Below are 15075 nucleotides of genomic sequence, written 5' to 3'. Positions count from 1 at the left end.
GGCTGACAGGGGTAAGCAGCCATGGGGTAGCAAAAGCAGCTGCAGGATGACAGGCACTGGAATGCTGTCTGGCTGTGCTGCATGGAGAGTGGCAAAAGGCAGACAAAGATTTGCCTGGGCTCTGCCCTTTGGTTATGGCAAGGATGGCAATATTTAAGTGCTTCTCTGCAGCAATAGTTAGGAAACTGCAAATGGCAGGCCTAGCAGCTCACCTGTGCTTTTGAGAGAAAGTTCCTTTCCTGAATTCCCGCTGAGGCTGCCACTGGGTCTGCTGTGTGAAAGGTTCAGCAAGGTTTACTACTGATGTGCCTACAGCTGAGGAAGAAAATGGCATCTCTGTTGCTACCTCACTACCAAAGATTTTGGCAGCAGAAGCCTCAGAAACAGTGCATGTCAACATCCCTGTTTTAGCCCTCCAGAAAAATCTGAGGCAGAGCTTGAAGCAGTTTGTGACAGAAGGCTTCTTGGTATGCAGAGATCAAACCTGCCAGCAGTGAAAACGGAGACAACAAGCTTTTTGTGACCTGCAGATGTGCCAATGTCCTGGATCACCTGTCCCTATAGATTCCCTGTGTCTACCTGCTGGACAGCAGTACCACAGCCCTGTGCCACTCCCATTCTCTCCCATCCATCTATTACTTTCTCTGCTTCACCTGTGTTTCTCAGAAGATGGTCTCTAACAAATCCTTTCTTTGTTACCTTTCCCATCCTCTCAAAGGGGCTGTACTGCCTCCTTTGTTGCTTACCATGCATCATTGTGCATGCCTGGAATCCTGCAAAAGCTCCTGTGTGGTCCAGGTGATCCCGCACAGAGCTTGCTAATGGGTCCTATTAGCCATCTGCACTACAACTGCTTCCTAAGAGATCTCCCACTAGTCAGGTCTGTACTGCTAGGTATTGAAAACTCTTAGAAATAAATTTTTTTATGGACTGCAATGCAAGATTTTTCTTGCTGACTTCCTACTCTATATACCTCATATTCATGTGCATGGGGAGGGATCCCCCATGCTGCCATGGGGATGAATACTGGCAGGTGTCAAGAAGATCAGGGAGTTCTTCAGCTGCAGGAGAGAGAGATGAGAGGAACCCTGTGAGTACTCCTACACTGCACAATAAGCAAGCAAACTCAAGCACTTAACCTCTACTCATGGCTCAGATACTGGTTCAGTCTCTAGCTTTGCTTTGGCCCACTTCAAGAGAAGTATGATATAGAGGGAATTCATCCTGTGCAGTGTGGGTGCAACTCAGTCTGTGCCACTTGACACTGTACCCAGGAATCAGTCCCTGACCAACTTTTACTTAGCACTGTAGATAAGATTTCAGCTGATTGCCTCAAAAATGAGATGAGCCTCTAACCACATCCTTCATTCTTTGCTCCAGCAGATGAGAGCCCTAGTGTCTCCACAGTACTTGCCGTCCCAGGTGAGTCTGTATGAAAGCAGTTCCTACACACTGCTCAGCTGTAGGATCCTGCCACATGAGCCCTCCAACTAACCCCACTGCATGACCTGTTGATGGCCACTGATTAGCAAGGAAAAGAGTGCTGAGTGAAATCACTCAACCTCATTACTGGAACAGACATAATGGATACCTTGTCTACCTCTCATTAACACATCTGTAGCATTTTTTTCCTCACCCTGACCAGATTTCCAATGGAGTGGCAGTGACTTTGTTTCTTGGAGGCCTGTACCAGGGAGCAGAAGCAGCCTTCTCTGCAAGGGAAGGTCAGCCAGGAAATGAAGTTGACAGCAAGCCAGTTATGAGGCACGATCATCACCACAGGGTACAGTCCCATAGTAGCTGGATGAGAAGAGCAGAATAGGTCTAGTGACTGCAACCAGGTTAAGTCAGCAGTCAAGGCAATCCAGACAGGACCATAGTAAGGTGGTAGGTCCAAGATCAAGCCATAAAGTCAAGTCTGCACATTAGGGTCAGTATCAGCAAATTTCATGACCAGACCCAAACTTGGCTGCCTAACAGAGACCACAGGCCAATGTCTGAGCTCCTGAGCGGTTCCTGAGCAAAGAATGGGATGCCTCTGGCCAGATTTATCTCTTCTCTTCCTCATGCAGATCTTTCCACAGCAGTCTAACCCAAGGTTACGCTGCTGGAAGGTTATACAGACCTTGAATAGGCAGACAAAGCCCAGTGAGAAGGGAAAGAGGCTGCAGAGTTTGTTGGTGTACTAAGAACCTAAGAGCCTAAGACCAAATAAGGAAACCCTGAGCAAAACTTGCATTAAAGACGAAGTGGGTGTCATTTTTTACTCACAGATCTACCACTAGTGATAAACACCACTTCTGTTGTTTTTATAGTGAAAGTACAATTTCTCCCAAGGAGATGGATAAACTACAAATTTAGGGATTTTCTTTGCCTTTTTCTCTTCCAAAGTTATTCATAAAATGACCAATGTTCTTCACTTTCACATTTGTTCAGGTGAGAATTATTTCCCCCCTCCGTTTTGCGTACTACTTGGCCGGCACCACCAAAGCTGGCCCCACAGTAAAACAAGACAATACAAGTGATGACATCAGAAGCACAATCATCCTTCATATAAGGTCACAAGCACAATTTTCAAATTTTATTGGAGGATTTGCTTCTTTCAGATTTGAGATTAATCTGTTGATAATGTCTAAAAAGGTGAACAATTTTTCTATTGGTTCCCTCACGTAGTTCATGTGATTCTATATATTTCCTACTTTGTAGTCATTTGTGAGGCACAGAGAAGACCATGTAGAATTTGGTGTAGGCAGTGCCTAATAGAGAGTGAAGTATCATCTGTCTGTCACCTTGATGGCAACAAGAGAACATCTTTCTACTCCAGTATTGTGGCTGCTTCTCCTCTCCATTCAGTTCTGCCTGGGTAAGTACATACTTTATTTCGCATAAGGCACTGAGATAGGAAAAGAATGCAGATTCAATATAAATAGGTTGTTATTCCACAAACCTGTAAGGCAAAGTGTCAAGAAAGTGTCTAAACACATTTCTGTCTTTGATTCAATCTCCTTGGTGATCTTGAAAGAAAGAATTTGTAATATTTTTGTATTTCACTCAGACGTCAGTGACTGGCCATTCTCATAGGAATTTGAGTCCAAGTTTAGTAAAAAGCCAAGATGTAATGGAAACCACCTGGGTATTCTTACTACTGTCTTGCCTCTCCTTTTGAGGTCTGTGTAGTCTTTATTCAACACCAGTTAAAATGATGTTGCTGTGCTCTGTACGTCCAGTGAAGTTTCGCTGGATAATATATCATCCCCTCAGTTGTTCCTCTTTATCTGAAGCTTATTGTTATTTTTCTCTCTACTCTTCTAGAGCTGTGCATACATGTTTGAAGCTGATGATGAGACAGATTTTGGAAACCTCGTTTTTGTCTGTATACACATGGAGGTGGCACTATAGCATGGTGGTGGTGATTGCATTCCCATACAATGAGCACAAGACTTTATGGTGGCTATTTTGATGTATCATGGCCTTCATCTTAGTGGTTCTCACCAGTTGCGGATGTAGTCACGGTTCAAGTGGATGGGAAGAGGAGGCATGGGCCTTTCTGTGCAAAGGAATGTGAAGAAAAATATTAAATATTTGTATTTAAACATCATTTTAGCAATGTCTGAGTGGCAGCTGAGCAGTACTGTAGAAGTGAGAGTGAGTTTTCTGCCAACTTATTTTTAATAGCAGGGAATAGTAACAGAGTGACTGAACAGCAGATGCAGACAAGAACAGATTTGCCGTGACACCACCAGAAGCACCTACCACCCCGTCTCTGCTTTGGTGGTACTCGCGCTCTCCGCGCTGCTTCAGCCCCCTGCTGGTCCCCGGGAGGTTGCAGCGGGGTGCAGGTCCCACGTAGGCAGCTGGTCCCCGTGTAGGCAGCACGGGGCGCAGGCAGCCGGGCGGCACGGCCACCAGGGAGTGAGCGTGCAACCTGTGAAGGAGCAGGACGCGTCTCCTGAAAACCTGGGCACAGGGATGCAGGACTCATTCTCATTCCTGGCCTATGAGGGGAATCAGGCCTTCAGCCAGAGCAAGCCAAAATCTGGTGCCTTCTTATCCAAGCAGAACCCTACTCTGTGACTAGTACCACTGAATTCAATGAAGGCGCTTGTGAGGCAGGCTGTGGAGTGTGAGGAAATACAAAAGAGCATGCCTGTAGGTATCATAAAAAAATCACATAAGATTGATTACAGCAAATAATAGTTGTAATTAGGGAATATTTAAATCTGTTGATTGGGTTGTGCCTGCTTCTGCAACCAGCCTTGCATACTGTCACATGTTGAAAGCACCAGAAGTTGGATTATTGAAAAATTCAAGTGCAGAGAGATCAATCTGTAAAGTGAGGAGCTGTTTGCTTTACTCCTAGATATGGCTAATGGAGATACATTATCTGGTTCCTTTAATTTGAATTATTAATCTAACTTTCCCGAGAAGTTATTTCTGTTTAAAATGTATGTATTTTTTAGCTAAGAAAACTCTTTTTTGGCCTGTGTTCTTTGAATAAACTCTGGGTTGTTTTCCAGAAATTCTTTCAGAAGAGTCTTAAAAGACACATTATGGAAAGATTATACTCCTTTGAGACGTGTTGGAAGTCTAAAGGAATTTTGTTATTTTCAGAGGCTTGTGAGAGACTTTCTTACTCAGGAAATCTGAACAGAGAAGATACTTCGCAGAAAAAAAATAGGTTTTGGAAGTTATTAGTTGTCAGTCACTTGAATCTCCCTTAAACTTTTTTGTGTTTCCAAATCTAAATGATAGGTGGGAAATCATGAGGAATTCCAGCAGTGTTAGCAAACAAGACAAAACCTTTGCCTATGTGTCAAAGCAATACATTGTCTGTCTCTGATGAAACAGGAAAGAACCAAGCTACAGACCACAAGGAGATGGGGGCAAAACTGCCTTTTATTTTATTACTGCTGGCAGTTTACTCTGGAACAAGAAATGAAACAATGATTAGTTACGGAAGGAGGTGGCTGCATTAGCACCAGTTCATGGGATAAGACTGATCTACTTACAGGGAACAGAGAGAGCAATTAGATTTGTTTTCAAAAGCAAACAAGAAGTATATATTCTTGTTTCACAATCTCAAGTGACAGCAAGGAGTGTGAAATGTAAGAACACCTTTTGAGGTAGGTAATATTTTGAGATAGGTGATATCGTCCACACCAGGTTGTTTTGAAAACTCTTAATGGAAAACCCAAGGCTCTTAGTGTAAATAATCTATCTTTTGTTGTTTATCAAATACCACCACTGGTAGGAGATGATATCTGAGAGGTGTCTTTCTGGACAACTTGGAAGATGTGCACGGCTGCATCGTTTTCTGTTCACATCACTGCCCAGTGCAGTACCGCAGGTTTCTCTTGGTATCTGATCAGGTTCTGATACTTTTCTTGCTTCTAGTGTAGTCTTACTAACTAAAAATGGTGGTTATCTTAGCTAACCTTTGTGTGACCTTTGGAAAGGTTACTCCTATGAATCATGAGCTGTACAGTCGATACGAAGATACAGTGAGGGCCAGCTGCTCCAGCTGTGATAACATGTCTGGCAGGGTGGGGGCCTCACCAGCCAGGGTCCAGCCCCACAGTACCCAAAAGAGTCAAGTAGGGCAGACCTAGAGGTGGTAGTTGGGTTCAATTCCTGTTGCTAACTTGCCTCAGATCATCAGGCAAGTTCATGGTGATGAGGAAGGTCCAAGATCAAGCTGAAAAAACAGTCTGTGGCTCAGATTGCAGATCATCAGGGCCCATGACCAGGCATGGCCGTGCCCAAGTTGAACACGGTTGCACACACAGTGTAGCTCAGGCAGGTCCAGTCCTGGGCTGAAATGGAGACTTTGGCCCATGGGCAGAGTATGTGGGTGAAGACCCCAGCTGGGAAAGGTCAAGGCCATTAGTGCAGTTAAGGCACTGACAATTGGATCAAACCTGTCCTATAGATGATTGCTTTCATTTTCCATTGTGTGTTAGGTTTTGAAACACTGCTAATTTGGGACCAAAGTTACTAGGCTTATTATGTGACTGTCCTGTAAACCTTCTCTAGCTACATGGTCAATGTGAATGATCCTCCAGGCCCCAAAAGAAGTTGCCAGCCCTCTTCAGGGATTTACTTTCTCCATAACATGCTGAATTTCAAATCTGATCAAATCGAAGACAAGTCTCAGATGTGGTGGGCAACCTCTTACTGATTCATGTGTGCACTTACCTTGTAGTTTGTCCTTAACCTGGAAATACCAAGGTCCTGAATGTGGTTTTCTACCGTTTGATTTTCCACTCATTTTGTCATGTCCTCCTTCATGCTCTAAATGCCAGTGGCTTTCAATTCACATGGTTCAGTAATGCAAACACAGCATTTTCTTTCAATTTTCTCCTTTTAAGTACAAAGAAGTACAAAGCTCATATCCAACAACCTGGTTCCAAGGGGTGCATGAGCCAATAACAATGGTTTACAGACAAACATGATGAGTACAGAATGCTTCAGTTGTCAAGTGACAGACTTACATTTTTTAAAAGTCCCCCAGGTTTCTTAGGTCCATCACAAGAGCTACAGAGCATCCTTTCCTCTGAAACATAATATTCATTTCAAATATTTCAGTATTCTATGTGTAATCCTACTGAGCATTTATATCCAGCAAATAATTACATACCTGTCTTCATTTCAAGGTGGCCTGTATCCCAAGGTTTAAGGCACATATCTTTTTGATGTTGTCACTGCTTAAATGTCTGATTACTGCTTGATAAATTCCTTCTTAAAAACCTCTCTTGTGCAGGGGTTGCTGAAACTGGTAGTGTGATAAAAGGCAGTTACAGCTCTGTTTCCTGAGATCCAGCTGGTAGTGAGGCTAACCTGGAGTCCCAATAGGCACCCACATATGTAACACCCATATACTGATATACAGATAAGCACACACACACACATATGCGTGGCTGGCCACAGAGACAGAAACACGCAACAGTAACACAAACACGAACTGCGCCAATGGCCTTATCATGAGAAACTGATGTAGTCTCAGCTTCTGTAAGGCCTTTGACATGGTCCTACACAACATTCTTATCATAAAATATATGAGTTTGATGGATGGACTCTTCAGTGGATAAGGAATTGGCTTTATAGCCACATCCAAAGAGTTGCAGTCAATGGCCCAATGTCCAAATGGAGATCAGCAAACATTTGGTGCAAATGGAGATCAGCAACAAATGGTGTCCCTCATCAGTCCATACTGGGACCAGTACTGTTCAATACCCTTTTTAATGACATTGGTAGTGGGACTGAGTGCACCCTCATCAACTTTGCAGATGACACCAAGCTGAGTGGTGTAGTTGATACACTTGAGGGAAGGGGTGCCATCCAGAGGGACCTTGAGAGGTTTGAGAAATGGGTGAATATGAATCTTACCTCACAAAGTACAATAAAGTCAAGTGCAAGGTCCTGCACCTGGCTCAGGTCAATCCCTGGGATCAGAACAGACTGGAGAATGAATGGATTGAGATCAGCTCTGTGGAGAAGGACTTGGGGATACTGGTGGGTGACAAATTGGGCACGAGCCAGCAATGTACCAGAAAGCCGATCATATCTTGGGCTGCATCAAAATGAGCACAGTCAGCAGGTCCAGAGAGCTGATTCTGCCCGTTTGCTCTGGTGAGACCCTACCTGGGAGTACTGCATCCAGCTTCGGGGTTCACAGCAAAACAGAGACATGGACCTGTTAAGTGGGTCCAGAGGAGGGCCAGAAAGATGATCAGAGAGATGAAACACCTCTCTTATGAGGAAAGACTGAGTGCTAGAGTTGTTTAGTCTGGAGAAGAGAAGGCTCCAGGGATACCTCCTTGTGGCCTTTCAATACTTAAAGGGGCCTTATGAGAAAGATGGAAACAGACTTCTTACTGCAGCCTGTAGTGACTTGACAAGCAGCGACAGATTTAAACTGAAAGAGGGTAGATTTAGATTGGAGATAAGGAAGACATTTTTTACAATTAGGTGGTGAGGCATTGGAACAGGTTGCCCAGAGAAGCTATGGATGCCCCATCTGTGGAAGCATTCAAGGCTGGGTTGGACATGGCTTTCAGAACCTGATCTAGTGAAAAGATGTCTGTAGCGAATGAGCCACAAACTCTCGGTAAGGTGCAATGAGAGACCTTTATTACAAACTAAGGCTTGCGTTCATATTTGCTATAGCGCTTGCCCAAGCATTTGCTGATTTGCTTAGTTAGTCATTACATAAGCAACATATTTTGTGTTCCCACCAAAGTTACTGCCATAAACACTTTTTAATCTATATCACACATTATTCTACTGTCCTTGATATATTGGTTAGCATACAGTCCCAGTGCTTGTTTCTCATGCTTCGCTTCTTGCAGTTTCTCACAGGCCCCATCTCAGCACACTGCCGCAGATGTCCCTGTCCATGGCAGGGGATTGGAACCAGATGATCTTTAAGGTCCCTTCCAACCCAAACCATTCTGTGATTCTATGTTTCTCTATCTGGCTTTTCAGAATAAAAGCCTATCAGTGGGAAACATGCTAATACATGCAATTTGCATTCCTCCAGACATCCAGCCCATCCAATGCCTGGTCCTAAGTTCTCAGTCTCTGTAGTTGGCTCATGCACAGACACACGTGTAAGTGTGTCTTTGAGTTGACCCCTGACCTTACCAACTCTCTAGTAGTTGGCCTGGACCCTGTGGTCCCACTGAGTCCCTAGGTCCCAGAGACACATACACATACACATACACGTACACATAGACATACACATACACATACACATACACATACACATACACATACACATACACATACACATACACATACACATACACATACACACATATTTGACTCCCAGGCCAATTAACTTGCTCACTGGCTAGTCCAGCTTGATATTCACTAGCAATCACACACTGACATGTGGTAACCTCACGCACTCCAGTTGCTGGGATCTGTTGTGGTTTAACACCAGCAGGGAGCTAAACACCACACAGCTGTTTGCTCACTCTCCCCTAGTAGAATGGGTGTCACAGTCTGTTTGGATCTCCCAAATGTACAGGACACCATACTCCATGAATTAAACTTCATTTTAGGAGCTCATTAAGAAATAAACAAAGACAACAATAGGTGCTCATTTCCTCTTTGCCCAAACTAGTCGGCCATGATCATTCGCTGATTCAAGTCAAGGATGATAGCTGCAGGAGCAAGCACTCTGCAGGTAATAATGGCTGCATAATGTCCCTTTAGCTCTTTCTGGCCACCTGTCCCTATGTGGTTCTCTCACTTTGACCTCATGGCACTGCTCCTGGCATACATCAGACTTTAGCATGATCTGTGTTAGCCAAAATCTGAGCAGGAGTTGAGTGAACAGTCACAGACTGGGGAGAGAATTGGAAGGGTAAAAATGAGAAAAACTCATGGATTAAGACAAAGGCAATTTAATACATAAAGCAAAATCTGTGTGTGCAAGCAAAGCAAAATGAGGAATTCATTCACTATTTCCAACCTGCTGGCAGATGCTCAGCCATCTCCAGGACAGTGGGGCTCCATCACTGTCACAAGGGAGTAATTTAGGGTTCTGCTTACCGCAGAAAAAATGTTTAGATTTCTCAAAGAGAAGTGGCAGGTTCACTCTATTATTTACTGCAAGGGGGGAATATTCCAAGCCAAATGCTGCTTACCTTCTCTCCCAGAGCCTGTACCCATTCACAAAGCAAACTTTCAGGTGTCTTTCCACCCTGATAACCATTCATTCTGGAGTCTGTGTCTTGGAGTTCCGGATGCAAACTTTCAGGCAAGGCCTGTATCCATCACAATACAAACTTCTGCTCTGGATTCTATATTTTAGAACTCCAGAGGTAAAATTTCAGGCAAGGCCTGATAACTGTATGCAGAATACACTTTCAGGCAACAAAATTCTCAGAAAAAAAAAAAAAAAAATTAATGGAGTAGAATAGCAGGAGGGCTGGCTCCAGCTGGTTAGCTGTGTAGAGTTCCTACCTGAGCATAGGAAACCATAGAATTTTATATCTTTACAGACCACTTTGGGGTCTTCTTGCTTCTCACTGGATCTTTTCCACTGATCTCACATGTGCCTTTGCTTTGTTCAACTGTAGACATTGTTTATTGTCCATAGCCTTGCAGGTACTGTTTTGCCTGAATAAATCCGTTCTTCTCAGAAAAGTGCAAAACAAGTCCCTTTCTGCAGATGTCTGTAATACCCCTGTGTTAGCCTTTGATTGGGAAATGTGTATCCATATCAAAGGAAAGAGGCAGACCCGGGAGCAGAGAAGGAAAAGAGGGCTCTTCAGGCATCGGCCCCACCCCAAGAGATGGTGGGGCATGAGGAACAACGTTTAAGACACGCCTGTCTGTCCTCTGTTTATGCTGCTTTATCTCCTGAGATAGCTTGCCACCTCTCATGAGTAATTCTCTTCTCTTGTCAGGTAGCCCTGACTAGAGGACCATGTGGCTAGGGCAAGAGAGGAGGGAAAGTATATAGAGTATTTGGAACTGAGTTGCAAGTAATAGTTTGTCTGAGAGGAAGAAGTTGAGGCACACAAAGGAAATTGCTTCTTCACATCATACTTAACATGGGAATGAAGAAATTGGTGCCCAGTGAACGTTATAAGCTGAATGTCATCATGGCAGAAAAACAAAGGAGGAGTTGATGTTGAAGCTTTTGTGAATCACACAGCAGGGACATTACTCAGCATCTCCCAGCCCTGATGTGTCAGAAGAAGAGAAAGCTCATCTGTCATTAGAAATAACTTATATTTTAGCAGGGCAGTTAGCTCAAACTTGTAAATACAGACACAACTCCTTGCAAAAAAAAAAAACATTTAAGTTGGATTATTTAGAAAGGTGACCTGAATAAATACGATTTTGTAGTAAATTAAGAGTAATAATAATCTCATTAACTACCTGCAACAGATAATTGTGATTAGGCACTGTCCTTTCCATAAACTTGCTCTGTCTCTGTGTATGAAGGTGCTGATGAACTGAGGCTGTCAAATGGAACTGGCCGCTGCTCTGGAAGAGTGGAAATAAAACATGAGGGGCAGTGAGGAACTGTGTGTGATGGTGACTGGACCATAAAAGATGCTGATGTTGTTTGTAAGCAGCTACGATGTGGACCTGCTGTTCAGGCCCTTAGTCAAGCTTCTTTTGGAGAAGGATCTTGACCAACATGGTTGTATCGAGTTCATTGCCATGGTGACGAATCCACTCTCTGGAACTGCTCACATACAGGATGGGGTGCTTTTACTTGCCCTCATTACTTTGATATTGGAGTGATTTGCTCAGGTAAGAAGTCATCCAACCTTGCATAATAGAAAAATGCTACAAGACTGAGAACAAACTTTGTTCTAGCTGTATAAAGCCAAGTACTGCACAGAGGTAGCAATTTCTCCATGGTCTCCACTCAGCCAAAGCAAGTTACACAAACATTAAGTCTTCTGCTGACTAAAAGTGTCTATCTCCTTTGCCTGGGCACAGCAATGACATAGAATGGAAGTAGACATAGTACATGACATAGGACAGAATAATAAACACTATTTGTTTCTGCCACAGTTCTCCCAGGTGACAGGAGAGCAATACTTAATTTGTCTTTGACCAGGAACAGTTGTAGATGGAGAAGCAAGAAAATGCTGTGTTATGCCATACAAATGCCCTTCTTCTCCAGATCTTCATGTAAGCTAAGACAGAACAGTCTGCAATGGCAACCAAATCCAATGTATTTTTTGCTGCCTTGGTCTGCAAGATGTGCTTGGTTTTGCTCTTTGGATAAAGTACCATTGCAAGAGGGTTGTTTGTTGTTTTTTTTTTTTCCCAGCTTCAGAATATTATATGTCTCTTTTGATTTTTATAAGGTTCCTGTCAGCCTGTTAATCCAGCCTGTCTAGGTCTCTCTGAATGGCAGAATGCCATTGGGGTTATCTCCCCCTAATCCCCACATTCATAAGAGTGCACTCCATCATCTCCTGCAGGTTGTTGGCAAAGATGCTGAACATAACAGTTCCTAGGAAAGAACCAACAAGTGGTATTCCACTTGTTGCCAGCCCCCAGGTAGAGTGCAAATAGACTCTCAGCCTGACCATCCAATCAGCTATTTAACCATGTAGTTGTCCACCCACCCAGACTGTAACATTCTAGTTTTGACACAAAAATATTGTGCAAGAACATGTCAAAAGCCTTGCTAAATGAGAGGTGAATGACACACGCTGATCTTCACTCATCCACAAACCCAGTCACTTTTATCAGAGAAAGTAATAAGGTTACATCGGCATGATTTACCCTTGGTAAATCCATGCTGACTCTTCCCTTCTACCTTCTTGTGCCCAGAAATTTATTCCAGGAGTATTCACTCCATGTTTTTTCCAGGTAACAAATGGGGCTGACCAGCCTGTAGATCTCCAGACTGTCTTTTTAAACTTTTCTGAAGATGGGTGCCACATTTCCTCTTTCCTCTTTCTGGGCTGCTTCAGCTTCCTGTTCATTTGAATAATGAAGTCTGGAGAACACACACTAGTAACTGGCTATTTACTTATTTATTCAAGGATTGCTACTTCTCAAGCATTTGGCAACTGTTCAAAACTCCCCCTTCCTTCTACAGCTTCCCAAGGATCTAGTGTTTTCACATACTAAGAAATAAGCATCCCCACACACTATTTTCTCTCTTGTCAGTGGCATACACGAATTGCTACAATGGCTATTTAGAAGTGTCTGTGGTCCTCAGATAAGTGACATATGTCCTACCCATGAAGGTAAGGGAGTTATTAAATTAGGTCAGCACAACCAACCCTTGATGCTGGATATCTTGTTTGATTTTTTTTTTTTTCTTTTCCAGGTTTCTCTGGGCTGTCTCTGACGGGACGGGACACTGCCTGCTCAGGACATCTGCAAGTAAAGCAAGAAGAAACTTGGCCTATGGTCTGCTTGTCACACACTGATTTCAAAACTGCCTCTGTTATATGTAATGAGTTAGAGTGTGGCCAGGCTGTGGATATCTTGAGAGGAACTCACTTTGGAAAGAGACAAGAACTGATCTGGCAAGAAGAGTTTCACTGTGTAGGGAATGAGACTCACCTTGCACACTGTCCCAGGATGCTGCACCACAGTGAGACATGTTCTCATTATGTCCGTGTTGTATGTTCAGGTGAGACTTTGGACCAATGGATGTAATTTATGTGTTTGATATTTCTTCTTCCTGTCAACCTACAATTCAGAGCCTCTGCACATTCATGTGGTCCTCGGGGTTCTTGGATGCTTCCCCTATCACACCTTGAGCCATTCAGGGAAGGCAAAGAAGTAATACAGAGCAGCCCCACAATGCAGATCTCAAAAGGGCTGTAATTTCTTTTATGCTACTAGACTTATGCACTTAATAGTGCTGAGAATTCCATGTCTTTCTCATATACATAAAAGGAGAGATGTCAGAAGAGGAACATGGAGAAATGAATTTCTTTTCTGTGTTGTCAGTATGCTTGTTAATCCCTGGCACTTCAGTTAATTATAAAACCAGGAGAGGTACCATACCTCCAAAAGGTCAAAGGAGGTACAAGTTACAAATTAAATTTATCTAATAAATTAAAAAAAAAAAATAAATGAAGTTGTCAGAGACCTGGATGACTTTAGGTGTGACTGCCAGGTAGTGTTATTTAAGAATTCCATACAGTCATGGCTGCTGAGGGCTCTGAATACAGCTAATTAATTGCCACTCACTATAAAAGTGACGATTAGACCTAGCAAACACAACATTTTTCCTGAGGGCAAAAATCAAAAGGGGTAAACTGAACACAGGGCAGAGCTGCTGGCAACATCCTGTTCACAAAACAAGCCTGGAAACGACTGCAGTTTATGCCCATATCCCAGTCACAGGGCTGCAGTCTGTTTCAAGACTGTCTTGGATGCTGTCCCACTGGCCATGGTGATCTGAGTTCTAGCTGAGGACCTGTGGCAGCCAAATGGCACAGTTCAGGTATCAATAGTTTCCTGTGTCATCCTTTTTGACCTTTTTATAGACTGGAGTGACGTTGGCTTTCTTCCAGTCCTCAGGCACCTCTCTTGTTCTCCAAGACCTTTCAAAGATGATGGAGAGTGGCTTTGCAACAACATCTGCCAACTTTCTCAGCACTCATGGATGCATCCCATCAGGGTCAATGAATTTGTGGATGTCCAGTTTGTGTGAACGATCTCCTACCTTGATCTTCCTCAACCAAGGGAAAGTCTTCTTCTTGCCAGACTTTCTCTTCTGTCTCTATGGTCTGGGATATCTTAGGCCCAGTTTTAGCAGTAAAGACAGAAGCGAAGAAGGCATTCAGTAATTCTGCCTTCTCTGTATCATGTGTCACCAGGGTACCCTCCTCATTCAGCAGCAGACCTACATTTTAGCTAACCTTCCTTTTGCTGCTGATATACGTGAGGGAGTCCTTCTTGTTGTCTTTGACATCCCTGGCCAATTTTGCTTCCAAGTAGAGTATGACCTTTCTCACTGCATCCCTGCATACTCTAAAAGCCTCCTTGTATTCCTCCCAGGTGTCCCTTTTTCCACATTACATAAACATCCTTCTTCCACCTGAGTTTTGACTGGAGTTCCTTACTCATCCATGCTGGCCTCTCACTCCCTTTACTTGATTTTTTCCTCATAGGCATGCATCAGTCTTGGGCTTGGAGGAAGTGATGTTTGCATGTTAGCCAGCTCTTTTGGACCCCCCTACCTTCTAGAGCCCTAGTCCATGGGATTCTTCCAAGCAGGACCTTGAAGAGGCCAAAATTCACCCTGCTGAAGTCCATGGGTTTAGTCCTACTCATTTTCCTGCTTCCTCCACGGAGGGTGCTGAACTCCACCATCTCACGGTTGCTGCAGCCAAGGCTGCCCCCAACCTTGACATCTCCAACAAGTTCTTCTTGGTTTGTTAGGAAAAGGTTGAGCAGCAGGCCCCTTCTCATTGGCTTCTCCACCATCTGTGTCAAAAAGTTGTCATTAATGATCTGTAGGAACCTCCTGGACTGTGCGTGCTTAGCTGTCTTGCCCACCTAGCAGATGTGAGGGTGACTGAAGTCTCCTGTGAGAACCAGGATATGTGATCATGAGGCTATTTC

At 43.7% G+C, this 15075-nt stretch overlaps 1 protein-coding gene across 1 annotated transcript in view; it reads left to right on the top strand.

Annotated features, from left to right (window-relative positions):
* Window positions 1-2654: 2654 nt before the first annotated feature.
* The window catches only part of LOC106145782 (antigen WC1.1-like), a 20816-nt gene continuing 8395 nt past the window's right edge, over window positions 2655-15075 (top strand). Inside the window, 3 exon segments of the mRNA XM_065028759.1 lie at window positions 2655-2863; window positions 10963-11277; window positions 12821-13129. Coding sequence (XP_064884831.1) covers window positions 2794-2863; window positions 10963-11277; window positions 12821-13129 — 694 coding nt within the window. The 5' untranslated portion in view covers window positions 2655-2793.

Source organism: Columba livia, chromosome 1, assembly GCF_036013475.1.
Source record: "Columba livia isolate bColLiv1 breed racing homer chromosome 1, bColLiv1.pat.W.v2, whole genome shotgun sequence".
In the NCBI taxonomy this organism is placed as follows: Eukaryota; Metazoa; Chordata; class Aves; order Columbiformes; family Columbidae; genus Columba; species Columba livia.
This window is presented reverse-complemented; position numbering and strand designations above follow the sequence as displayed.